Source organism: Setaria italica, chromosome IV, assembly GCF_000263155.2.
Source record: "Setaria italica strain Yugu1 chromosome IV, Setaria_italica_v2.0, whole genome shotgun sequence".
Classification (NCBI taxonomy): Eukaryota; Viridiplantae; Streptophyta; class Magnoliopsida; order Poales; family Poaceae; genus Setaria; species Setaria italica.
In genome coordinates this window covers 38,334,926-38,359,657 of record NC_028453.1, presented here as the reverse complement: position 1 = coordinate 38,359,657, position 24,732 = coordinate 38,334,926, and the positions used below count along the sequence as shown (strand labels likewise).

Sequence of the window (24,732 nt, the reverse complement as noted above, 5' to 3'; positions counted from 1 at the left end):
GAGGAGGGGGTTAAATTTTAGTCCCGTCACATTGAATGTTTGGACACTAATTAGGAGTATTAAATCTAGACTAATTACAAAACTAATTACACAACCTCTAGGCTAAATCGCGAGACGAATCTATTAAACCTAATTAGTCCATAATTTGACAATGTGGTGCTACAGTAACCATTCGCTAATGATGGATTAATTAGGCCTAATAGATTCATCTCACGATTTAGCCTAGAGGTTCTGCAATTAGTTTTGTAATTAGTTTATGTTTAGTCCTCCTAATTAGTATCCAAACATCCGATGTGACAGGACTAAAATTTAGCCTCTAGTATCCAAACACCCCATAAGTCGCCTTCTACCTTTAATTTTGCTCGTGCTCGAGGCTACTATTTGCTAGCATCACTCATCACTACCATCGATGGTTTTAAGCTGCAAGGTCGCCTAAATGTTGAATTTAGGCATATATCTCCGCTTTTGAGAATACCGTGGACGCCACAATAAAGATTTCAAAGAACAACCAAATTAATCTGATACGGTGATAATAAGCTGGTTGTTTGTCTATTTCCTCACAAAAATAATATCATTTTGGTATACCATCCCATCTAAACAGTGCATCAAATTTCTAGATAAGACGGTATACCATCCCATCAAAATAGTGTGTCAAATTCCTAGATAAGACGCATCCTCGTAGCTAGCGTGCTACTCCCTCATTCTAAATTGTAGGTTGTTTTCACTTTTCTAGATTTATAGATATTATTATGCATCTATCAATTTACATAATAATATATATAAACCTAAAAAAGTTAAAACGACATACAATTTGTAACGGAAGGAGTAGCATGCAACAAATCCACATCTACCTTCGATTCCCGCGCATTGTCAAAGAGGAAATTCAAGGCTCTCTTAACTTTCAAAGATGCTCATGATAGCCAGCATTTTTGAAACCCACTGCGTGCGTGGTCTCCGCTGACCCCAGGGCAACGCCAGGCCCCCAATTCTCTCTCTCAGGAGTTAGGACGCACGCGCACGCTCACTGGCCCATCGGTTACTTCCCCATCATCTCCTTCGCATGCCCTCGCCGGCCTGCCCTAACCCTATAAAAGCAGCTCGCCAGAGGCCGGCCAAGCGCGCACAGCCAACGCAACCCACACGCATGCAGATCAAGGTTTAGCTATAGCTGCATAGTGCATGCACCGGCGACCCTCGCCGTCGTCTTCACCGTCGTCGGCTGATCGTAGGACGCACACCGGCGTACGTACGTCGACGATGAGGGAGCTGATGCGGCGCCTGAGCTTCTCGGACCGCGTCAGCGACGGCAGCGGTGGCGTGCCGCGCGGGTGCGTGCCGGTGCTGGTGTGCGACGGCGGCGGCGACGGCGAGGGCGAGCGGTTCGTGGTCCGCGTGGAGGCGCTGCGGCACCCGTCGTTCGCGGCGCTCCTGGAGATGGCGGCGCAGGAGTTCGGGTACAAGCAGGAGGGCGTCCTCCGGGTGCCCTGCGACGTCCGCCACTTCAAGGACGTCCTCGCCGCCGTCTCCGCCGTCTCCTCGCCGCGCTCTACTAGGAAGTAGGAACTAATCCTTTCTTTAACTAAGGGAGGCATGCATCGGACCTGAATTAAGAGCCTAACGTGTTAATTACGCATTAGCTTAGTGCTGATGATGGTTGGGATATACTAGAATTAGTACTTACTTTCCTGTTCTTTCCGCTCTTCTTCGTGTTGATTATTTGGTTTCTTGGTTCGGACAAGATCGACGACGGAGAGGATTTGCTAGCTACATGCATCGGCGCATTGCAGTGCGCGTGTAATTAAGATCAGGCCTCCTGTCAATGTTCATGGGAATAATGGATGGTGTTCACTCTGCACATATACTTCTCTTATGATATTGGTTTCATTCCTGCATTGTATAACGAAATCTGAAGGAATCAAGTTTTCAAGTCAAGTTTTAAGAGCAGAGTACGTAGGTTTTCAAGTTAGTACGCAGTCGAGTCAAGTTTTCAGTAATGTCCTAACGCGGCGCGCGTATCGCCGTCTGGTGTGCAGATTCTCCCCGACGGTGCTAGTACATTTGAGTTAGTTTTGTACCTCCTATTTCATAAATGGTGAAGACTAGTCCCTAGTCAGAGTGGAATCCAATAAACATATATAGAACAAATTTTTCTGAAGACTCGATCACAAATACTCCATAGGGTAGTCGGTCAACAGCGAAGTGGTGAGTGGCTGATTGTGTCTGTACTTTGTTTAGCAAAAAAGAATAGACAATTGCGACAACACGGGGACATCTCCAGCTACCTAAGTCCAGCACCAATGTAACAAACGAACAATAAAGTTCGTTTCATGGAAAACAAATTCCAGTTCAAATCCCCTTGATAGTGTACTCACACACTAGCACTCGGAATTTATCCCTAGCCGTCGTTGCTCACCTTAATTCAATGATAAATTGATAATCCTTTAGGAAGAGAGCGGAATTACCGTACATGTAATGATTATTGCTACTCTTGTACGGTTGGACTTGGGACATGATCATGCAGTAATAATTAATAAGGGCAGAAACTTTTTAAAGTAACAGTGTACATATTCCGCAATGATATGATTTACGTACTATTGGGATTTTCAGCGTGTAGTATGCTTTGGTATTGGCCATGTGCATGCCCCCCTGTTACGACTGTTTTGTGAATCTTTTTGAGCTGTTACCGCCACACAGGCGCAATAATACAAATGGATGATCTCAAGTTCTCAACTAGGTGGTAGAAAAACTAGCAGCAGGCCATCTCATTTCATCCCTATTGTTTTTTCTCCTTTTTTTGGGAAAATTTAAGGAGGAGGAAAGTTGTAGTAGTGACGTACTAGGTGTACATGTATGGAAGTTTCTAGACATGCAAGTGCATCATGTAGTCGTTGCATTCCAAATGACTAGGGCGTTTAGTACCGTAAAGAAGTTTCAATATCGCACCTAAAACTCCTGACCTTGTGAGGCTTCAACTCTCGTTCATACGTTTCCTCCTCTCTATTATTGATGATGTTCAACGCGATGCAATGTCTGACCGCTACATGTCAACGCCGACCAATACGAACAGATTGGCTGCCACACACTCACGTAGCCCCGATAGCACCGTACCATTGGAAAAAAAATGTATAACGAATCTAAAAGGATGGCACGTGCTATATGTCAAACTTTTGTTTGGGACACCAGTTCATCAACCCGTACTCCTTCACGGGCTAAGAATTTTAAAAACTATAGTTATTTAAAAAATAGATTCTCTATCTAATAATCAAAATTATTTATTTGTGATTATTTATTTATTTAATATTCTTCTAACACTCCAATTTTGATTGATTTTAATTGGTACACTTTTTTCATCAAATTCATACTTTTTTCACTCACAATTATAACTACCACCATACATTACCGAGGTGGATAATTTATATGTCAGTATAGTTTTTATTATATTTTCTAAAAAATTACCCACATATGTCATTATAAAAATTACCCACATATACTATTAGAATATTTTCACAACAATAGTGGTGGGTAAATTTTTAGAAAATATAATAGACAAATGGCTATGATTATTAAGTCTGTTTTAAATTTTGTGACGATTTTCTAGTGTGTCTTGTTACAATTAATGCGTTGTCTCCAATTTTTTTAAAAAATAAGGGCACATAGCTTACGACCAAAGTTGTTAACTTGAGCTCTCTCATTTGTTAAATATGCTGATACAATACTTATATAGAAAAATATAATTATTATCTTCAACCTATTGTGATAGGTTTTAGTTAGTAATTACTCTACAACGTTTTCATTCACATTTAGAACCTTTTTTCACTTTCCATTGCAGGTATGTGCTTGAATTTGTTTAATGGACTCTAAATTTGAGCTATATTTTAACATAAAAATCTATATTCTCATCACTTCCTCAATATATTTATAAATAGTGACACACATCATCACTACAAGAAACCTGTTAATTTATGATGAATTCTTCGTGATGGATTTACAGAATATCATTAACGCTACACCATCTGATTTGTGAATTTTCATCACAGATCTTCAAATGGCCCATCCATGCTCAAATTCAGGCCCGATTTCTGTGATGGACCTCGGTAACCATCATAGATTGAAAATAAAAATTGTCATAGATTTGATACCATACTTAACCACAATCTTGACAAAAAAATACATTGCTTACTTAAAAAAAACTTAGATGCGTTACTTTGTTTTCAAAAACATTGGTGCACTCCTAGGGAGGGAAAAAGGAAAACAAAACATATGGTAACTTGGGGGTATTGAACCTAGTACTTTACACAACAACTTCAAGTGTCTTACTACTAGGCTACACCAACACACAACCTCTCTCTATCGAGGTAGAAGCCTTACCACTACAAAAGTTGTATTTTTGTGTTTAGTTGTGGCATTTTATTTTTAACATCTTATATTTGCGGCCGTGGTGTGCTTGATACAACCACTAATCACCACGCGGCACTGCAATCTTGGCTAAGCGGCGATGCCACGGATTGCGCTTCGCAATCCGTGCGCATTCGTTTCGGCCAATAGTGTTGTGCCACCTGGAGGAGCTAAAAAATGGGGAAAAAATTGTAGTAGAAGTGGATTCGAACCAGGGACCTACCGCTCAACAAAGGCAACACCAATGAACTACAATGTTATTTGGTTAATCCAAAGCGAATCATACTATATAAAACAACAAGAATTTAGTTGATTCAGATGAAGAATAGATGAATAGTTCCTCTTTCTCTTTTTAATCTAGGATAAAAATTTGTACTTGGTATTTCTCCATCATAAGTAATCCAAATTTGATGCTTATTTTTTCTAAATTTTTCTAAAATCATACTCTTTCACTTAATGATGTTTGTTTGTATGTAAATTTCTATTTCTTGGATCTTTTTTACATTGCTTGTCTTATTCCACCTAAGTACAAAATAGAAAAAACATTTTCCCCCAAACAATTCTAATGTAAGTTCATATTTTCCAATGCTAAGGTAAATATAAGGTTGTGTCCAAATTTGAGGTGCATACGAGTTTGAAAATGCTCCAAGGTATGAAAACTTCAATGTTTGAGTTAAGTTTTGTGAAACAACGTGAGAGATGTATCTATTTGTGAAGAATGTGTAGTCCCACTTTATTGAAATGATTCAATCTTTTTATGGCAAGCTTATGAACCCAAAATATGTTGCCATGTCAGTTTGTAGAATTGCTTGAGCAAATTTACATATTATTTCAATTATTCAATGGTAATTTGGAGATAGAAGGTTGAATTATCCCTAGCATAAAATTATTTTTTTCATCTATCTCTAGGATATGGGCTACAATGGAACATATTAGGCTAAATATAATTTTTTTGCAATTTTTTTAATATTATTCGAGGTACACATAGTTCAATTTGGAATTACTATCGATAAGCACGTAGAAATTCATTTAAACCATAGAAAATAGAAATTTGGTTCAAAAATTATTGAAACTCATACAAGACACCTTATACATAATCTATTACATTTAAAAAATATACTGGTGTATATACGTTATATTATTTTGCAAGTTACTTGACAAGTTGCGCTAAAATGGAAAAAGAAAATGAAAAATATTAAGCCGTGAAATCTGCTGAGACAGACCCAATTTTGGCCTGTCTAACTGCTTTGGCCCATGAAAGTGCACATCTTTTAGCCATTGGATCGAATAGACCGCTGCCTCCTCTCCCGTGCCTCGTCACCCTCTCCAGATCCATGCACCGCCAACCCACATGCAAGTGCCAGGACGGGGCGCCGCCGCTCCCCATCGGCACAAGCACCGGGCAGGCCCCCACGGCCCCATCAGTGTCGGGGCTTGGGCGGAGTGCCATCGCTCCCCATCTGAGCCGGGGCTGGGGCCGGGCGACGCCGCTTCCCAGCGCCGGCTGACGGAAGCTTGTCCCTTGCTCTCGGTGGAGGCGGCGCTCTAGCGCTCTCCCTCCACAAAAACGAGGCAGCTCCCACCACCAGCAGCAACACACCCCTCTCCATCTCCACGAAATCCCAGGTCCCGTCAGCCCCAACTCAACACCATGAACTAGCAAATCCCTCGCCTCTAAATCCCACCACTACCAGAATGTTCCCCTCTCCAAATCCCATCCCAAGATTCTGCAAATCGAAGATCTGCAACCTCCTGGCACTGCTGATGGACAAGGAGAATGTTACGGAGAAGTAGATATGCAACCTCTTCACCTTCCTGAATTAGAGCTCGATCTTTTTGCTCTGCGTCTTCTTCGACGACAACAACGACCTGTTGCTGCTCTGTTTCTTCTACGACCTCTACTTCTGCTGCTCATCTTCCTGCATCAAACTCCAAGATCCAGATTTGCATCTACCTCTTTACGTGAGAAGCTCTCCCTCTCGTACGTTCTGTTCCTTGCTCTATTTTTTTAGTACTGTCTTGCTAATATCCTAAACTGATAGTTTATACTCTAAATTGAATGGCCGTGGTAGATTCTAGAGGTACAAATGATAAACTGTGAGATAAATCTGGTAGTGTTTTAGTGCCAGTTGTTTGTTTACCTATGTCAGTTTTGATTTCTGTTTCTTTTCTTCAGATGACAAATCCAATTTAACGGATATCTTTGCTTCAAATTCTAGTCAAACTGCAGCTTTTATGATCTGTATATCTTGGGTGTGCTGAGATAAACTGAATTTCAGAGAGGGAGCTTGCTATTGCTTTTGTCATTAGGTATCCTTGCAGTAAATTATTTAACCTAAACAGCTCCTGCTATTCAGCATACAGATAATAATATATTGTTTATTCAATACATAACCTTAGTTTATTCAGATCAAGCTCCTGCTATTCACAACAGTATATTTTTGCAGCGCTTGAACTTGAAGACAGATCAAGCTCATGACACAAAGGCGATGGAGAAGCAAGACAGATAAAGCTCATGACACAAAGGAGATGGAGAAGCTCAACGTGACTTTTGCTCTCGTGACTTGTGGGCCTGATGGTATTATGCCATGGTGCATTGCTTTTGATGTTAGATCAAAAAATGTCTGATGATGAATGAAAGCTTGAGATATTGTATCTGATTTGATGTTTCACTGAATTATGATAAATGGGTTGAAAAACTGTGTATTGGGCTGAAATTCGTATTATGATAAATAGGTTGAAAAACCGTTTCAAATTTGGTTGGCTGAAATTTTATGAACTGTGTTAGTGGGCTAGAATTTGAGTGGGTACGATTGAAATTAATAGTGGGCTGAAAAAATTAGCCCAGCTTATAGGCCTACTTCTCAAATGGGCCCCGATGATGTCAACATCCACACCAGCATCCATATCATCATCATTGTCCACGTCATTATCCATGTCAGCAGCTACATCAATGTCCATGTTATCCGTTGGTGATGTGGCTGTTTAATCTATGATGATCTATGTGGCACCTGTGTATGACATTTATTTTTGCCACTAACGTAGGGCTGAGCGGGCCTGAGACTATTTTATGACGAATTAGAAACGTCACGAATTATTTTGATCTGTGACGATTACGCAAGAAACGTCACGGGGTGTAATTTGTGACGTTTAATACATGACAATATGCGAAATCGTCGAAGACACTACTTTATGATAGTTTTTTAGCGATCTGTGATGAAAATTTTCCGTCATAGATTAATAGGTTTCACATGCATGTGTATATACCTTAATTATTATTATGTACAGTGCAAGAATAGACAATTTAAAATCGTATATTGATGTACCTTTGGGTATATTCTTAATAATAGCCTATGTGGGTGATTTAGATACAATTATTTTTTTATAATGTTAGTGGTAGGCAATTATGCAAATTTATGGAGTTATTTTAAATTATTTTTTATAATGGCATAGGTGGGTAATTTAGATGAAGATTAGGGTGTTACTTTAATTTATTTTATATAATGGCAGAGGTGGGTAATTTAATTTAGATATAGATTTAGTGGGTTATTTTAGACTATTTTCATAATAGCGTATGTGGGTAATTTTTTTAAAAATATAATAGATACAATGGCTACGATGATTGAGCCTATCTAATTGATGGCTAGATGTTTTGCTTTTTTAAGAGAATTTTTAGAATTTCTCTGTTTTTCTATGGTGTCCACCTAGAATTCCTAGGTGGCTTCATATGAAAGTTTTAAAATGAGTCTCCAATTAGTAATAGTAAGATAAAATTATACTAAAGGATAGAAAGAGATCTTATGCTACTAACTTCTCTGGATGGCCACATCTCTCTCTCTGCGGTCTCGAGCGTAAGGCTCACGGCCGATTGACTGTTTGAATGGACTCAGCCCTCAGGGCTCAGGCGAACGGCCCCATTGCCTAACGTCAAGCTGAAGCTGGTGTAGATATTATATTTATATACAGGAGCACGTTTCCAATTGACGGAGCCGTACATCTGGAAGAGCCAGAGGTTCAGCTGCTACGGTGGAGGATGATGGCGACGATCAGGAAGTTCGATCGGTGCTCTTGGGGAGGACATCCGTGGCGGTCACCGACGATTCTTCGCTCCAGTTTCTACAGCCCTGCTGCTGATGATTTTACATCTGGAGCTTGGACGTCTAATCTTTGGTAAAAAGGGAACGCAGACCATGGGTGAAAACGTACATGGAGAGAGAGAGAGAGAGTCAGAGAGACCAAGTTCGACTCAGCTTCGGTCACGACTCGACTGAGAGAGATTAGAGATAAGCATGCAGGTAATAGCACCTTGAGCACGTCACAGATCAGAGATCACCAGTCTCGTCAGTGGAGGCAGTATTTGCACGGCTGCTGTTTCTCTGCGGAGGAGGGTTGGAATTCAAGCGCGCGCCGCGCCAGTCGTCTGCTCGTGTTGAATGGATGCGACGGGACGGAGCCCTCTGGTCTAGCACGCCTCTACGGCGCGGCGGCTCGGCGACGACGGCGAGATGCGCCGCGATTGGAGCTTCGGAAGAGGAATCAAACTTGCATGGGCGCGTGCTTGCACGTGGAATTGAGGAGCGAGCCTTGGGCCGTGCCTGCCAAGAGAGATTGGTAGGCTACCGTGTGGGCCGTGGCTCCGATGATAGATAGGCCGGTAGAAAAATAGTTTGGTAATCTCAAAAAAGAAAAGAAAAAAAGTTTAGCCACCAGGCCGAATTGACCCGGAAAACCTATCCACGTAGGAACACATTGAACCTAATTTGGGGCTTTCCAATCAATTTTATCAAAGCAACTCTGTCTGCTAGAATAATAAAAAAGCGCGTGTAAGAAATGAGATCCATCGTATGCATCAAATCTAAACCTTAACTCCCACCCCCTACCTCCCTTGCCTGCGCCGCCGCCCCCGCTGGCGCCGTCACGGCCCGCCACCCTACATTGCCGCCCTCGCCGGCCCCTGTGTCGCCCCAACCTGCGCGCATGCTCGTCGGCAGCCGGATCCGGAGAAGAAGGCGCGGCCGGCGGCAAAAAAAGAAAAATCAAGAATATTTTAAAAAATGTTGAAACAATTAAAAAATGTTGGATCAACTTTTTTTGAAAATTTTTTGGCGTAACTTTTTTTTCGAAAAATGTTGAATTCAACTTTCTAAAGAAATGTTAGCTCAACTGTTTTGAAAAATGTTGGTTCAACTTTTGAAAAAAAATGGTGGTCCAACTTTTTAAAAAAATGTTGGACAATATTTTTATCCAACATTTTTTTAGTGGGCCATCATCAAATGAGAGGGTTGGGGAAGAAGGTGAGAAAGAAGAAGATAAGATTGAGATGGACTTTGGTGGCTAAAAATTTCAACTTCTATCTATCTTCCACGAGATATATAGGAGCCCCGAATTGACCATAAAGCTACAAATTTTGTTCAGTTTTCAACCTTCAGTGAAAAATTAATTTGTACAGTATTGCTAAGTATCGTATCATTTTTCATAATCGAATCGAACGGCGTCTTCTCTTCTGCCGAGTTCGCCGTTCCAAAATTTCTCGAACCCACCTTTTTTTTTAGGAACTTCTCAAACCCACCTGACAGTTTGGATTCACGGAGGTAGCCTCAATTCATAACAGCCTCTGGACATTGGGACCCACCTGTAAGGCACGGGCGCACCCCGGGAACGGGAACATCGCCCGGCCAAAACCCTAAACCCCCTCCCCACCCAATCCGAAAATCCTCGGCTCTGCCCCTCTCCTCTCTCTTTCCTTCTTCCCCAAGACCCCCAACGCGGGGCTTACTTTTTGCGGGCCTGCCCCCTCCTCCGCTCGCTGCTCCGCTCTGACCCAGCAAGGCTGCCGAGACCCCTACCCGCCGTCCCCGTGATGCCCCCGCGGCTGTCCCTCCACTCGCTGCTCCTCATGGCTGCCTCCGCCTCCTCCTCCGCCGCCGCGGCCGGCGGGGACTCGGGTCTCCTCCTCGCCGCGCGCCGCCGCCTCCCCGTCGCCGCGGCCGCGGCCGCCGCGGGGGGCCACCGCATCCGGCTGCTCCACTCCTTCGCGGGGGGTCGCGTCACCAGGCGGCTCGAGGTGGCCTGCTGCGTCCGGAGCGCCCCGGGCGCGCGGCCCGCGGGACCCGTCACCGTGCGCTCCAGGAACGGTAATATGCGCTGTGCTGCTCTGGAACACTCGTTGCTCTGAAAGTTTGAAGTGGGTCTGTTGCTCCTTTGGATTGGGAGATGAGCACCCGGGAAACTATGCTAATTTGCACGTTTGATATACCAATTTGTTGCCTATTGTAATATCTTTGACCTCTAGATAGCTATGGCGTGCTGTGTTCTTGTGTCCCCTAGAGAGCTCACACTTGAAAAATGCTTCTGGTAATGTCACTAGTTGGCATTGGAATTATAGCAGAGCAACTCAGTGAACAGTGAACCTTGATTTTAAATGTTCTTAGAACTGTAAGTTAAGTGGAGTTGGGTGTTAAGTTAATTGGTGGTACACCGCACTGGCTATGCTGCCAAATTTCACTGTTCCAGTAGTTTAGGTGATCACATCGTCTACTTAAGCTGCTAGTACCTTTTGACAGTGTAATTATTTTCATTCTGGTTATAACTCATAACAACTGGATGCAGATTCCTATTTGGTTTTTAATCTTTGTGATGTCTGTTCGACATAACAGTTCATTCGGAGAACAACTACAAGGCTGCATCTGAGGAGAGACTTGGGCAGCTCGTTCAGAAGTTGAAAAGTGAAGGTATTAATCCCAAGCAGTGGAGGCTTGGAAATTTTCAGCGCATGATGTGCCCCAAGGTAGGATGCATGTGGTTTCTTTTACAACCTTACTGCACTGCTTCCATTTGACTTCCTTTTTATGAATTATACATAGCTTTAAAACTAAGCAATCTTTTCCATTACGGGCACTGCCCTGATTTCATTACTTGAACAAGCAACGAAATTACAAAGTCAGTACATGTCTTAAAAGAATGCTCAGCAACCCAAGGGCTAAGCCACCCAGCTGAAACCAAACCCCTTAAGATAAATATAGCACTAAGCCTTATTACATTTTAGTCTTCCTTTCTCAGCTCACATGATAAGGCAACAAAATTCAGATGACATACGACATATATCTGAAGATTGGACATAACTACTCTATTGGCAAGATAACTGAATTGAACTCAACTTTTGCCTCACATCTTCCTCTATGACATCTTTTTACTGCAGCAAGACCACACCCGTGTCCGCCGTTGGAGCCTCCTGTGGGTGGAAGCTCAGCGCCACCGACTTGAGTGCTTCAGCTCCGGCCTCCAGAGCCTCTCTGTCTCCCTCCTGTTGTAACTCTGCCCAAAAGAAAATAAAAGATGAAGCTAAGCAGATGATCTCAATAGGAGATCTTACTAGTTTCTTTTCAAAACAAACAGAGTTTCTAGATCGCCATATTGCCCAACATATCCCGGCTAGACCAACCATATGAAAACGGTTGCCTCCAGGCATAGATCTGTCAGCCCAAACCCAGAACTGATCAAAGGAACCTGGTCTGCAGGTCGCCCCAACAACAAAGGCAACCAAACTCACAAACAAATTTAGCCATAGAGCATTCAAAGAACAAGTGATTAACAGATTCATTTTCAGAGAAAAAGGAACATTTCACATCACCATGCCAGTTTCGTCGAATCAGGTTGTCCTTAGTTAGGATAGCGTTTTGTTGCACTAGCCACATGAATATTTTTATTTTTAGGGGGATTTTGGCTTTCCAAATCTTATCTGATTTAAGATACGAAGGATGGTAATAAATTGTTCCCGAGAAGTGACCATCGCTAAATCACACATTGAAATTGTTTAGATTCAAGATAACATGTTAACCTGGACGCAACATGGATGTATAATTTCTTTTTAGTGATCCATTGTGTTTTTGATATTGAGCTATCTAGCAAAAATGATGATGTATAACTTTCCTTATGTTCGCCAGTGCAATGGTGGATCTAATGAGGAGTTGAGCCTCAGTGTCTACATCCGAATGGATGGGTGAGTTGTCACATATCACATCTGAATATATGATTTTATTGGTTAGAGTTGTTTCTTCAGCTATATGCTTCAGGGGCTGCCTCTCTCCTGATCTTCATTCTATGTTATTTCATCAGTACGAACGCAACATGGACTTGTTTTAGATCGACATGTGGGTGGAGAGGTTTTATCCAGGTGCGTACACCAAAAGAATGAAAAAAATGAATTAAGAAACCATCTTGATGTCATTCCTTCTCTCTCCCTCTCTATCTATCTAGCCTGATGGAGTTCCCAAGGTATCCCAAGCGAAAGGTGACATAGAAAGTGAAACGGATCAAGAGGTCGAAGCTAACAAGGCAGCAAAAAAGGTTTACAGAAAAATCAGCGAAGAGGACCTCAATCTTGAGCCACTTTGCGATGAGGTAATTAACGATTGCTACTTATATATGACAGAATTGGTGTTTTGTAAACCATGAAAGTAAAACTAAAAACCAGATGCTATTTTTTCTTTTACTTTTGATTTGATGTATACTAATGAAATCATTTGTATCTACAAAATGCTTTGGCAGCTTGTAACGTACTTTTCTGAGAGAAGGATATCCGCGGAAACACTTCGAAGGAATAAAGTAATGCAACGTAAATGGAAAAATAAGGTATAGCTCTACTGCTGTGGCAGTTGTAGTTTGGTCGCATCAGCTGTTGTAATAAGATTATAATTTATAAGCATGTTCCCCCATTTGCAGATATCCATTGCTTTCACCTACAGACGTGATGGTGTTGTTGTTGGCTGCAAATACAGGGAAGTTGATAAGAAATTTTCACAGGTTTGTGGTCCTCTTCCTCTTTGCAATGTATTAGTTTTGCTATATTATTATCAATATGCATTTTTCCTATGTGTCAGGAGGCAAACACGGAGAAAATTTTTTATGGTCTGGATGATATAAAGCGTGCACAAGATATTATCATTGTATGCTCATGATCTCCCATTGGATTTACAGTTAAATTTGCCCAGAAAATTTATTCAACCCATTTGATTCCATGTTTGCAATTTTTTTTTGTTTGGCATTTCAGGTTGAGGGTGAAATTGACAAGCTGTCGATGGATGAAGCTGGCTATCGTAATTGTGTTAGCGTGCCTGATGGTGCACCACCAAAAGTATCCAGTAAAATCCCAGACAAAGAGCAGGTTAGAACTATTTTCTGGTATTGCTAAAAGTAAATCTCTATCGACAATCTGTGACCTAACGTCTGCATACATTCTCTGTAAAGCTAGGATAAGAAGTATCAATATCTGTGGAACTGCAAAGACTATCTTGACTCGGTGAGAGTTTTCTTCAGAATTCAATCATGTATAAACTTATTTTCTGAAGCACACAGGTATCACTTTGCTGACTTTGTTCTGGCACATGGGAATAGACATCTAGGATAATACTTGCCACCGATGCTGATCCTCCAGGCCAGGCTCTGGCTGAAGAACTTGCTCGTCGACTTGGTAAAGAAAGGTTTGTGCATCAGCAAGCGTTAACCTTTGTGAAAAATTATGCAACATTTTTTTTTCATTTTCTTTTTTCTAATTCATTTGATGCAATCAGATGTTGGAGAGTTAAGTGGCCAAAGAAGAATGAGACAGATACTTGCAAAGATGCAAATGAGGTTTGTTAATTGTTATGGAACACATGGGTTCATTTCACGTGTTCATGAATCAGTATCTGAAACTTGGCTCTGATGCCTTTTGTCATTATGTAACACGTCTTTTGACCTACAGGTACTGATGTTTTTAGGTCCGCAAGCATTGAGAAAGGTTATAGAAGACGCGGAACTGTATCCTATAAGAGGCCTTTTTGCATTCAAAGATTTCTTCCCTGAGATTGATAATTACTATCTTGGAACCCATGGGGATGAGCTTGGTATTCATACTGGATGGAAATCTATGGATGACCTTTACAAGGTAACTTTTAGTTGCATTTCAATATTCCTTATTCTTTATGTTGAAGGTTGGTTCTCAAGCAGAAGTTTGCTTTCTTCTTTATTTTAAGAGTACAATATTTTGTTTATTTCATCACAGAAGGTTTCCTTCGCTGACTGAAGTTGAATTTGGCAATCTGTTTGCTTTATTGAACCTGTAGAAGTTGATTTTTTTTATCTGGCTAAAATTCAATGAGAGAAGTCCGTCATCCTTTTGTTTATGGCCCATTAATATCACCTGAACAATATGACTTGCATTGCATGGTTAGTGAGCACAGAATAGATGGCCTACACTGCCATGGAGCATATGGGGGATGTAATTGCAGTTTGCCATTCATTACCAGCAATGTGTCACATTGTCCTATTGTTTTGCCCTTTTCAGGTTGTGCCTGGGGAGTTGACTGTAGTAACAGGAGTACCAAATTCTGGTAAAAGTGAGTGGATTGATGCGTTGTTGTGCAATATAAACCAAGAAAGTGGGTGGAAATTTGTTCTGTGCTCAATGGAAAACAAGGCAAGCCATTGTTAGTATTTGATGTCAGCTAACTAATCTCATTGGACGCTTTCAAATAACGGAGCTTTTGGTGTTTAGGTCAGGGAGCATGCTAGGAAACTCTTAGAGAAGCGCATTAAGAAACCATTCTTTGATGCTAGGTAAGTTGTCTGCATTAGTGTCCCTAAAGTTTATCTCATTAATTATCTCTGTTAGAGGATCATTGGTACTTTCATTGTGTTTGTTTGGTTAAGATGATTATTTTGAGTTGGTTAAGCACTTTTTGTTTTTGTTACTGCAGGTATGGTGGGTCTGCAGAGCGAATGACTCCTGATGAATTTGAAGCAGGAAAACAATGGTTGAATGAAACTTTTCATCTTATCCGGTATTTATCAAATTTGATAGTAGATCTGCCACTTTCTTGAGTTTCTCTTAATTTGCTGGAATGTACCTTCTCTCCAATCATATGCTTCTCTTGAAAGATGGTACGTGTCTTCATATTTAAATGTTTCTTGTTACAGGTGTGAAGATGATAGCCTTCCATCTATTAATTGGGTTCTTGACCTTGCGAAAGCTGCAGTTCTAAGACATGGAGTGCGTGGTCTTGTGATTGACCCTTACAACGAACTTGACCATCAGCGCCCCTCAAACCAGTAAGCATTACTTTACCTCTCTGAAGCATGATGGCCATTTACAGATTTGTTGATAATTGTTATTCATGTGTGTTATAAAATATCTTTTCCCCAATAAGCTTATTGTAGCTTTGTTAGTATTTATATATGCTGGCAAGTCACATTATTGTGTCATTAACAGAACAGAGACAGAGTACGTCAGCCAGATTCTTACCAAGATTAAGCGCTTTGCTCAACACCATTCATGTCATGTATGGTTTGTTGCTCATCCTAGACAGGTAATCAAACTGTACATAATCAGTTATCAGTTTTGTTGACATCCAATGAGGTCTTATTTGGAGTTCATGTTCTCTGCTAGCTCCATAACTGGAATGGAGGCCCACCAAATATGTATGACATAAGTGGAAGTGCACATTTCATAAACAAATGTGATAATGGAATTGTGATCCACAGAAACAGGGATAAAAATGCAGGCCCTCTTGATGTCGTGCAGGTTACATTTGCTTATCCTTGCTTCAATCTAATTCTGTATTTGTTTTATTTCTGTTGAGATTTAATGATGTTCCTAACTCTCTGTTCTATTATCTGGGTTGTTATTGTAGGTTTGTGTGAGGAAGGTGCGGAACAAAGTGATTGGACAAATAGGAGATGCTTTCTTGACATATGACCGGTGTGTCCTTTATTTTTGATGTTGAAGTTTCTTGAGCATGGATTGTCTTTATCAAGTCATCAAACTACATGGCTCAGCGAATCGCCAAATTTAACATTTTTTCCTACAGGGTTACTGGTCAATTCAGGGATGCTGGTAAAGCCACCATAGCAGCCGCAACGGCAGCAACAGCACAAACCGCAACGCGAAAAAACAGTTATGGAAAGAGTACGAAGGACAATGTGGCATATGAGATGCCAGTTCCGCATGTGGCTGAAGATGACTCGGTTTCTGGTCTAGACTCTCTCTTTTAGGTCGGCCTTCTGCTGAAGACTAACTGCCTGGCACAATCCTTAATCCTGAATTCAGTTTGCTCGGGTTTCAATGGCTCAGAAGAAATGGACATGTTCTTGGGTGTTTTTCTCTACTTGTGTCAATTGGCGCAAGTGAGATGGCACCATTGTTTCTGGGGATGGCCTGTTGCAGCTAGGTTCACTGTTCACCTCATACATAGCGTACTTATCTCTAGTTCTTCTGTGATATGGGGTTGGAAACCTCAAGTGCCTACTGTTCCTGCTGCAAATGGGGTTGGAGGCTAACCTCATTCGGATGGATACAAGAAATTGGCGGGGTGGTGTATAGTAAGCTTATGTAATTAATTGCCACACCAGAAGCTAGCACAATGAGCAGCTGGGTTATCATGTAGGCCTTTACAAAAATTGTAGCAGTTGGAAGGGCATCAATTGATATCTGTTCACACTTCTATACACCTGACCTAGTGACCTGGGAACCTATATTTAATGTGCCAGAATTGTGAAATCAGGTGTTCGTTTCTTCGACCGGACACATGCAATGCAATCTATCAACCATGTGCCGAGCATTTTAAATTGGCCACCTCCCCCGTCAACCTGTTTTGGAACTGGATTGGCCCCTGCCTGTGCTGTGTGGAAGCTGCAACCATGAACGAATGCTTCCAAAATCTCAAATCATTTGGTCCTTTACCCCCTTTGCATTGATTATAATTGTGGATTCTGCTCTTTCCTTGTCATTTTGGCTGTCAGTGCTTGGCAACCAGCTGCACATGAGGGCAAAAACTTAGCAACCAGGAAGGGCATGCCACATAGGCACCACCTGGTCAGTAGCTTTGCTCTGTACATTTGTACCTGTAACCTACATCTGTTGCAGCTGTGTGGTGTGGGCAATGTGTTCTTGTTCTTTGCCAAGCCAGAGTGCCAGACCACCTTGCCTTGGCCAGCTTGTAAATCCTGCATGATTGCACACTAAATCCTAATAACACAGCACTATGAAGTTGTGAACATGACTTTGTCTTGAGCTGCATAGCTGTCCAGTCAAAGACCAAGCTGTCAGATTAGCAATCAGGCCCCCCAAAAAAGGGGAGAACAGCCTTGCATATGCCATCACAGCTGCAGCACAGCACAGGCCATCTCTGTTCTCTGCTATCTTCTTTAGCTTTTGTAGCCACTAGTAAACAAAGCAAGCTATAACAAGCTAGCCGTTGGCAGGTTGGGTTGGGGGGCTGGACGTGCACCACCGCAAAAGCAAAGCCAACACCCGCCTGGCGCAGCCCACGGGCCCCACGAGCCCAACGGACCGACCCAACGGCTCCCTCCCTCTCTACCCGCCTACCTGTCGCCACCCCATTGGTCGCCCCCGCCGTAGCCGTTGCGCCGTTGCCTCCCTCACTATATAGCCGTTTCTTCCCTCTCCTCCCCTCTCCACTCAACTCTCTCTCTCTCTCCTCATCGCCGCCGCCGCCGCCTCCATTGATTGCTGGGGGATCTGCGCACCTGCTTCCTGCCGAGTTATTGTGCTCGGTGTTGCGTGTTGTGACTGTGAGCGCCATGGCCGTGGAGGCTGTGTCAGGGAACCGCGGAGAGGCGGTGGCGCCGGCGAAGGAGGTGAGCGCCAAGGAGGCGGTTGCGGTGTCCAAGAACGCGTCGTTCAGGGAGGAGAGCAACTTCCTCGATGACCTCAAGGAGAGCGAGCGGAAGGCGCTCGCCGAGCTCCGCGACAAGGTCGAGGCCGCCATCGTTGAGGGCAAGCTGTTCGACGACGGCAAGCCGGAGGTGAAGGAGAAGGAGGACGCCAAGAAGAAGGCTGAGAAGGCGCCTGAGGAGAAGAAAGAGGAGGAGGAAGTGAAGAATGAGCCCGAAGCCGAGGAGAAGGAGGAGGAGGAGGGCGGCAAGAAGGAGGCTGAAGCCGAGGGCAAGCAAGAGGAGGAGGAAAGCAAGGAAGAGGCTGAGAAGGAGGCGGAAGAGGAGGAAGGCAAGAAGGAGGAGGCCGAGAAGAAGGAAGCCGGCGAGGGCGAGAAGGTTGCGGCTGCGGCGGCGGAGGAGGAGAAACCGGCGGCGGCCGTCGTCGTCGACAAGGACATCGCCCTGTGGGGCGTGCCGCTGCTCCCGAGCAAGGGCGACGAGGCCACCGACGTCGTGCTCCTCAAGTTCCTCCGCGCGCGCGACTTCAAGGCCGGCGCCGCGTTCGAGATGCTCCGCCGCACCCTCCGCTGGCGCAGGGACTGGCCCGGCTTCAGCGCCGGCGCCGACGCCGACCTCCCGGAGGAGCTCGCGGGCGCGTGCTACCTCGACGGCGCCGACCGCGAGGGCCACCCGGTGTGCTACAACGCGATGGGCGTGTTCACCGACGACGCCGTGTACAAGAAGGCGCTCGGCTCCGAGGAAGGCAAGGCGCGGTTCCTCCGCTGGCGGGTGCGCGCCATGGAGAGCCACGTCGCCGAGCTGGACTTCAAGCCCGGCGGGGCCGCGTCGCTGCTGCAGGTGACGGACCTCAAGAACTCGCCGGGACCGGCCAAGAAGGACTTCCGCGTCGCCGTCAAGCAGGTGCTCGACCTGTTCCAGGACAACTACCCCGAGCTCGTCGCAAGAAACGTGAGTACCGATCATCAAAAGAAATTTCTTCTCAGAATTCTTGGCCGACGCGTGTGATTTAATATGTTTTCTTTGTATGATTTAACCTGCAGATCTTGATCAACGTGCCGTTCTGGTACTACGCGTTCAGCACCCTGTTCTACCCGTTCCTGACGCAGCGGACCAAGAGCAAGTTCGTCATTGCTCGCCCGTCCAAGGTCACTGAGACCCTCCTCAAGTAAGTAAATCGTAAAGCCTGTCTTGTTGCCATGCCTGCAAGAAGCAATGTTAGCTTTGTGCGTAATTTCGAACAATTTTTGACAAACATTGTTCCCCTTTCTGAAGGTACATTCCGATTGAGGCCATCCCGGTGAAGTACGGCGGCCTGAAGCGCGACAGCGACACCGAGTTCTCCGCCGATGACAGCGAGGTCACTGAGCTAACAGTAAAGGGAAGCTCCACCGAGACCATCGAGATCGAAGCCACTGAGGTACCGCACTGACATACATTGAAGAAGTTTCTTCAGACAATTCAGGCCGGGATGCAGAGTTGTTCTGACGGAATTGTGTTTGGTCTTGATCCAGGCTGATGCCACCCTGACATGGGACCTGACGGTGCTGGGCTGGGAGGTGAACTACAAGGAGGAATTCGTGCCTGCCGACGAGGGCTCCTACACCATCATCGTCAGGAAGGGCAAGAAGATGGGGGCCGGCGAGGAGGCGGTCCGCAACTCCTTCCGCGCCGGCGAGCCTGGCAAGGTGGTGCTCACCGTCGAGAACACCTCGCACAAGAAGAAGAAGGTGCTGTTCAGGTACAAGGCCAAGAGTCCCTGCGCCAAGAAGTGCTGAGCTCGATCGCAACCGAATTCTTTGGAGGCTGAGAGATGTGCTGAGAATTGATCGTGTGGAATTCTTTGTGTGTGTAAGAGAGAGGAGTACATTGTTTGTGTTCATGTGCTGATTATTTGAGGGGTGGTTGTTGCGGCATGGCATTCATTACCTGAGAATAGAAAGAAGAGTTGGTATCACAAAAATTCCATGTGCTTCATTGAGCAATCGAGCGTTCACCGATCACCATGGTCCGTCCGTCCTCTGCTTCAACCAAGCTGTCTATGATCTGCGGTATCATCGGGCCTGGGTGTCCACTCCAATTGTTCCGTGTTGCTTCAACCAAGCTAATGCGCAATTGTGATGGTTTCTTACTTCCTTGCAAACGTTACTCTTCGATTTTGTTGGAGGAATTGGCATCTTCGATTTCATCGGAAGATTTGTGGTAATATTGGTGCGAATGCATCAGATCTTCCAACTTAACACACGTAAATTCTATCGCATAAACACAAATAATCGAAGCTTTTAACATAAACTGCCGATGCACCACCGAACATATTACTGATGAATTCTACTAATGCATAAGACACTTGTACTGCTGGAGTAATGGTATAACAACAATGATTTAAGCTACCTCATAGAAATAACAGCTTGAGCAACATAAACACAAAGAAATGCAGTTTTTTCACCACAACATCGCATTCATAAGAAATACCACCCACCTATCACCTAACATCACCACAAGCACCTCAAGCGACATAATGACTAACAGCGATACAAGGGATATCACATCTGTAGCAAGCACAGGGAAAGGTAGCTTATTCAGCAATCTCCTCTTCCTCCTCCTCGTACTCCTCTTCATCCTCCGCCGTGGCATCCTGGTACTGCTGGTACTCGGCCACCAGGTCGTTCATGTTGCTCTCAGCCTCAGTGAACTCCATCTCGTCCATGCCCTCACCCGTGTACCAGTGCAAGAAGGCCTTCCTCCTGAACATGGCTGTGAACTGCTCGCTCACGCGGCGGAACATCTCCTGGATGGAGGTCGAGTTGCCGATGAACGTGGACGCCATCTTCAGGCCCTTGGGCGGGATGTCACACACACTCGACTTCACGTTGTTGGGGATCCACTCAACAAAGTACGATGAGTTCTTGTTCTGCACGTTCAGCATCTGCTCATCCACTTCCTTGGTGCTCATCTTCCCACGGAACATGGCGGATGCAGTGAGGTAGCGGCCATGGCGAGGGTCAGCAGCACACATCATGTTCTTGGAGTCCCACATTTGCTGGGTCAGCTCTGGTACAGTGAGGGCACGGTACTGCTGGGAGCCCCGCGAGGTCAGTGGAGCAAATCCGACCATGAAGAAGTGTAGACGTGGGAAGGGGATCAGGTTCACTGCAAGCTTCCGGAGGTCAGAATTCAGCTGACCAGGGAAGCGCAGGCAGCATGTGACACCACTCATGGTTGCAGAGATAAGGTGGTTGAGATCACCAACTGCACCATAAAAGACAAGGTTAAAGGAAGTGCCAACTAGAGCACCAAAATACTTGCATGTACAACAATAACAACCAGATTATGACAGTGGCATATTACTTTGGGCGTCTAAGATAACAATATGGACTAGAATATTAATTAGAAGACAAGCAAGGATGAACAATATCAACCCCCTACAACATTACACACAGTGACACCATTCAATTTAAACAATTTATTGGTTGAGTGATTACATGTATATAACAAGTAAGTTGAGTGTTTACATGTATATAGCAAGTAGAATAGAAAAAACTGTGTATTGGCAATACATGAGTTAAGCATGTTTCCAAAGCATAGTCAACAACTACTCTGCTTGTGCTGCATTCCAGGGAAAAAGAAATGAATGCAATGTAAAAATCATAACACTCCTCAGAATCACAGCTCGCATATTATTATTAACAGGATTATCAGCACCAAGCATGAACAGGCATATCATTGTGTAACCAATTCGCAGAACATAAGCAAACCAGCTATTATACTATCAACAATAGAAGTTGGGATAGAAAATCACTGATCATCATGTTGCAAACACATAAGCAAACAAATTTCTTCTATGAACCAGAACGTGCCACCTAAATATCAACAACAGAAGCTGAAGAAATGCAAAAATTGAACTGTAAACATTTTGAACGACATAAAGCTGAAGAGCATTCAGCACTTACAGGTTGGTGTTGCAAGCTTGAGCGTGCGGAAGCAGATGTCATAGAGAGCCTCATTGTCGAGCACCATGCACTCATCCGCGTTCTCAACAAGCTGGTGCACGGAGAGCGTGGCGTTGTAGGGCTCCACGACAGTATCAGACACTTTGGGCGACGGGAAGACAGAGAATGTCAGCATCATCCTGTCCGGGTACTCCTCCCTGATCTTGGAGATGAGCAGTGTGCCCATTCCTGAGCCAGTACCTCCTCCCAGCGAGTGGCAGACCTGGAAACCTGCAGTAAGGAGAAAATGCATACTGAATAACTAGGCCTGGCAGCTATCTAACTCAACAATCACTCAAGGACTACATGTAACCTCTAAAATGGCCATGAATTAACCGCTCAATTTGAAGAAATTCTCGTGAACCGCTTAGATCTAGGTCCTAAAGTTCAGATCTACTAGCTCAGAACAACCGAAATGCCGCATAAAACCTTAGATCCAGAAGGCACGCGGCTCCAGAAACCGAAATGAAAATGGGGGAAAACATCAGATCCGGCTAGATACACACATACCTTGGAGGCAGTCGCAGTTCTCGGCCTCCTTACGGACGACGTCGAGCACGGAGTCGATGAGCTCTGCGCCCTCGGTGTAGTGTCCCTTCGCCCAGTTGTTGCCGGCGCCGGACTGGCCGAAGACGAAGTTGTCGGGGCGGAAGATCTGGCCGTAGGGTCCCGAGCGCACCGAGTCCATGGTCCCGGGCTCGAGGTCCATGAGCACGGCGCGCGGGACGAACCGGCCGCCGCCGGCCTCGTTGTAGTAGACGTTGATCCGCTCGAGCTGGAGGTCGGAGTCGCCGGCGTACTTGCCGGTGTGGTCGATGCCGTGCTCGTCGCAGATCACCTCCCAGAACTTGGCCCCGATCTGGTTGCCGCACTGGCCGCCCTGGATGTGGAGGATCTCTCTCATGGCGCCGGGTTGGGGGGCGGGGCGGGGCAGCGGCGGCGGGTGAGGGCTAGGGTTCCGGCGAGGCGGTGGGGTTTGGGAGGTTTGGGGAGGCGGAGCGCGGAGTGAAGTGTGGAGGGGTAGGAGAGGGGTGGGAAGAGATTTTATTGGAGCGCACCAGAACTGAAATGCGGTGGGCCATTTTGAATAGATTTTTTCCCCGTACAAAGATATCCAGAAAATTCTTTTGAAACACGCATTTTTTTCTTTCGAATTTCAAACGGGATCGTCATTTTGGATGGTGACCGTTACGTATATATTTTTTTACTATTTTGCCCTGCAAAACGGACGGAGGATCTGATGTGTCGCCGACGCCCCCGACGTCGATGCGCCAGCGACCGTACGGTTGGAAAAGGCACAAAGCGCCAGCGCGCGCATCGCAATCCACATGAGCCGCTGGCTGGGCCTGGGCCAAAAGCGCAGGGGGCGCATCACGTGGCCCGTGAAAGCGGAAGGGGGCCCTGGCTGGATGGATACGCGCGCGCGCACATCGCCGCCATAGCCGGCCGGCCGGCGTCCGGTGAGCTGTCGTCGTCGCCGAGATCTCTGCACTTGCAAGTTAGGTATATACTTGGATTGGATTCCAAGCTACGCCAACAACCATTAGTGAGCAACCGTACTTGATCTAGCAGAAGCTTGTGACAAGCTGAGGCGTTAAACAGCTTCACTGCCATTGAAGTGCCTCTTCAACACCGATGTAACGGGAGAGAGACAGAGATTAAAAAAGCAAACAGAAACGCGCTGATCCAGTAACTTGGCGATTTTTGACCGATCGCCACTTGATGGCAGGCAATTGACTGTCCAATTACTTCAGTTTCGTTTCAGCATCCATGTACATTCATTCTGTTCGTAATCGTGTACTATATATAGCCCGGTTCGATCAGTCGCAATGTACTGAATTACTGCTCTGCTCCGTGGAAGCTGCAGCAGCAAATCTCGCTCGAGCATTGCAACAAGCTGTCGACGTCGAGGGCAAGCTCTCGATCGCACCGGAGCTAATGGCCCGCGTCGTTCTTGTCGCCGCGCTCGTGCTCTACGCAGCCGTCGCCGTGGCTCACGCCACCCGCGTGCTCGAGTACGAGCCAGCCAACGCCAGGTTCGGCGAGGGGCCTACCGGCCAACTGGCGGCGGAAGCCGTGTCGCCGTCGTCGGCACAACACGTCGCGCCGCCTGCGGTTCCCGGCGGCGGCCGGGACCAGGAGGGAGGCAGCGCGATCGCCGACATCCTGTGGTTCGTGCTCAGGTGGGCGAACGAGGCACCCGCCGGCGACAGGCGGAAGGACTACTGACGAGCTTGATCTACGAGTAGGAAGTGATTGGGTGGTGACGAAAGTTAAACTCTCGCGTCTCGTCGTCTTGGCCTCTTTGATTTACTTCTGATGGTTAATAAATCTCGTTAGTTTTCAACATTAGCAAGAGCTCTTCTCTTTCTGCCCAGTTCGTTTCCTCTTGATAATAATATAAACTAGCAATGGCCCGCGCAAATAGTGCGGGTACCTAGATTTTTTATGCTAATTTTTTGATATTTTATTTTAAAATAAATAGATATAAATATTTATGTTTAATCATGTCATTTAACAGACTAAGGTATCATCTACACCCTCCATCCCGAACATAGTGCATAGTTGGCTATATATCTGGACAAACCATTGTCCAAATATACATAGTAAGGAATGCATCTTTTTGGATGGAGAGAGTATGTTTTTTAATCATTATATTCTCAATGCATATCTTTCA

The 24,732-nt window shown here is 45.0% G+C and overlaps 4 protein-coding genes and 1 long non-coding RNA gene across 7 annotated transcripts; 4 read left to right on the top strand and 1 right to left on the bottom strand.

The window, feature by feature from the left end:
• Nucleotides 1-1,257: 1,257 nt before the first annotated feature.
• On the top strand, nucleotides 1,258-1,560 carry LOC101768132 (auxin-responsive protein SAUR71). Its single transcript, XM_004966240.3, has one exon. The coding sequence runs from the start codon at nucleotides 1,258-1,260 to the stop codon at nucleotides 1,558-1,560; it is 303 nt and encodes a 100-aa protein (XP_004966297.2).
• A 4,173-nt stretch (nucleotides 1,561-5,733) lies between these two features.
• Nucleotides 5,734-7,150, top strand: LOC111256965. Of its 2 annotated transcripts, none has more exons than XR_002677280.1 (2): nucleotides 5,734-6,376; nucleotides 6,843-7,150. It is a non-coding gene; the product is annotated as an uncharacterized LOC111256965 (long non-coding RNA). The 2 variants fall into 2 exon arrangements; XR_002677281.1 differs by having other exon boundaries at nucleotides 5,740-6,357.
• Nucleotides 7,151-10,187: 3,037 nt separating this feature from the next.
• LOC101767722 (twinkle homolog protein, chloroplastic/mitochondrial) lies at nucleotides 10,188-17,012 on the top strand. 2 transcript variants are annotated; one of them, XM_012845062.2, is made up of 21 exons: nucleotides 10,188-10,529; nucleotides 11,052-11,182; nucleotides 12,339-12,394; nucleotides 12,511-12,568; nucleotides 12,652-12,795; nucleotides 12,943-13,026; nucleotides 13,117-13,197; nucleotides 13,275-13,340; nucleotides 13,445-13,558; nucleotides 13,646-13,693; nucleotides 13,789-13,874; nucleotides 13,965-14,025; nucleotides 14,138-14,320; nucleotides 14,720-14,851; nucleotides 14,930-14,991; nucleotides 15,132-15,188; nucleotides 15,352-15,483; nucleotides 15,644-15,740; nucleotides 15,821-15,955; nucleotides 16,065-16,132; nucleotides 16,242-17,012. In XM_012845062.2, exons 1-21 carry the CDS (start codon nucleotides 10,256-10,258, stop codon nucleotides 16,423-16,425), a joined length of 2,253 nt encoding a protein of 750 aa, XP_012700516.1. In that variant the 5' UTR covers nucleotides 10,188-10,255; the 3' UTR covers nucleotides 16,426-17,012. The 2 variants fall into 2 exon arrangements, with proteins under 2 accessions (XP_012700516.1, XP_004966296.2); XM_004966239.3 differs by having other exon boundaries at nucleotides 15,132-15,215.
• An 828-nt stretch (nucleotides 17,013-17,840) lies between these two features.
• LOC101767324 (patellin-4) lies at nucleotides 17,841-20,032 on the top strand. The gene is made up of 4 exons (XM_004966238.4): nucleotides 17,841-19,017; nucleotides 19,110-19,234; nucleotides 19,342-19,486; nucleotides 19,581-20,032. The coding sequence occupies exons 1-4, from the start codon at nucleotides 17,974-17,976 to the stop codon at nucleotides 19,842-19,844; spliced, it is 1,578 nt and encodes a 525-aa protein (XP_004966295.1). The 5' UTR covers nucleotides 17,841-17,973; the 3' UTR covers nucleotides 19,845-20,032.
• Nucleotides 20,033-20,379: 347 nt separating this feature from the next.
• On the bottom strand, nucleotides 20,380-23,078 carry LOC101766921 (tubulin beta-1 chain). The gene is made up of 3 exons (XM_004966237.3): nucleotides 22,566-23,078; nucleotides 22,017-22,286; nucleotides 20,380-21,315 (listed from the first exon to the last, which is right to left on the bottom strand). Exons 1-3 carry the CDS (start codon nucleotides 22,957-22,959, stop codon nucleotides 20,642-20,644), a joined length of 1,338 nt encoding a protein of 445 aa, XP_004966294.1. The 5' UTR covers nucleotides 22,960-23,078; the 3' UTR covers nucleotides 20,380-20,641.
• Nucleotides 23,079-24,732: the final 1,654 nt, after the last annotated feature.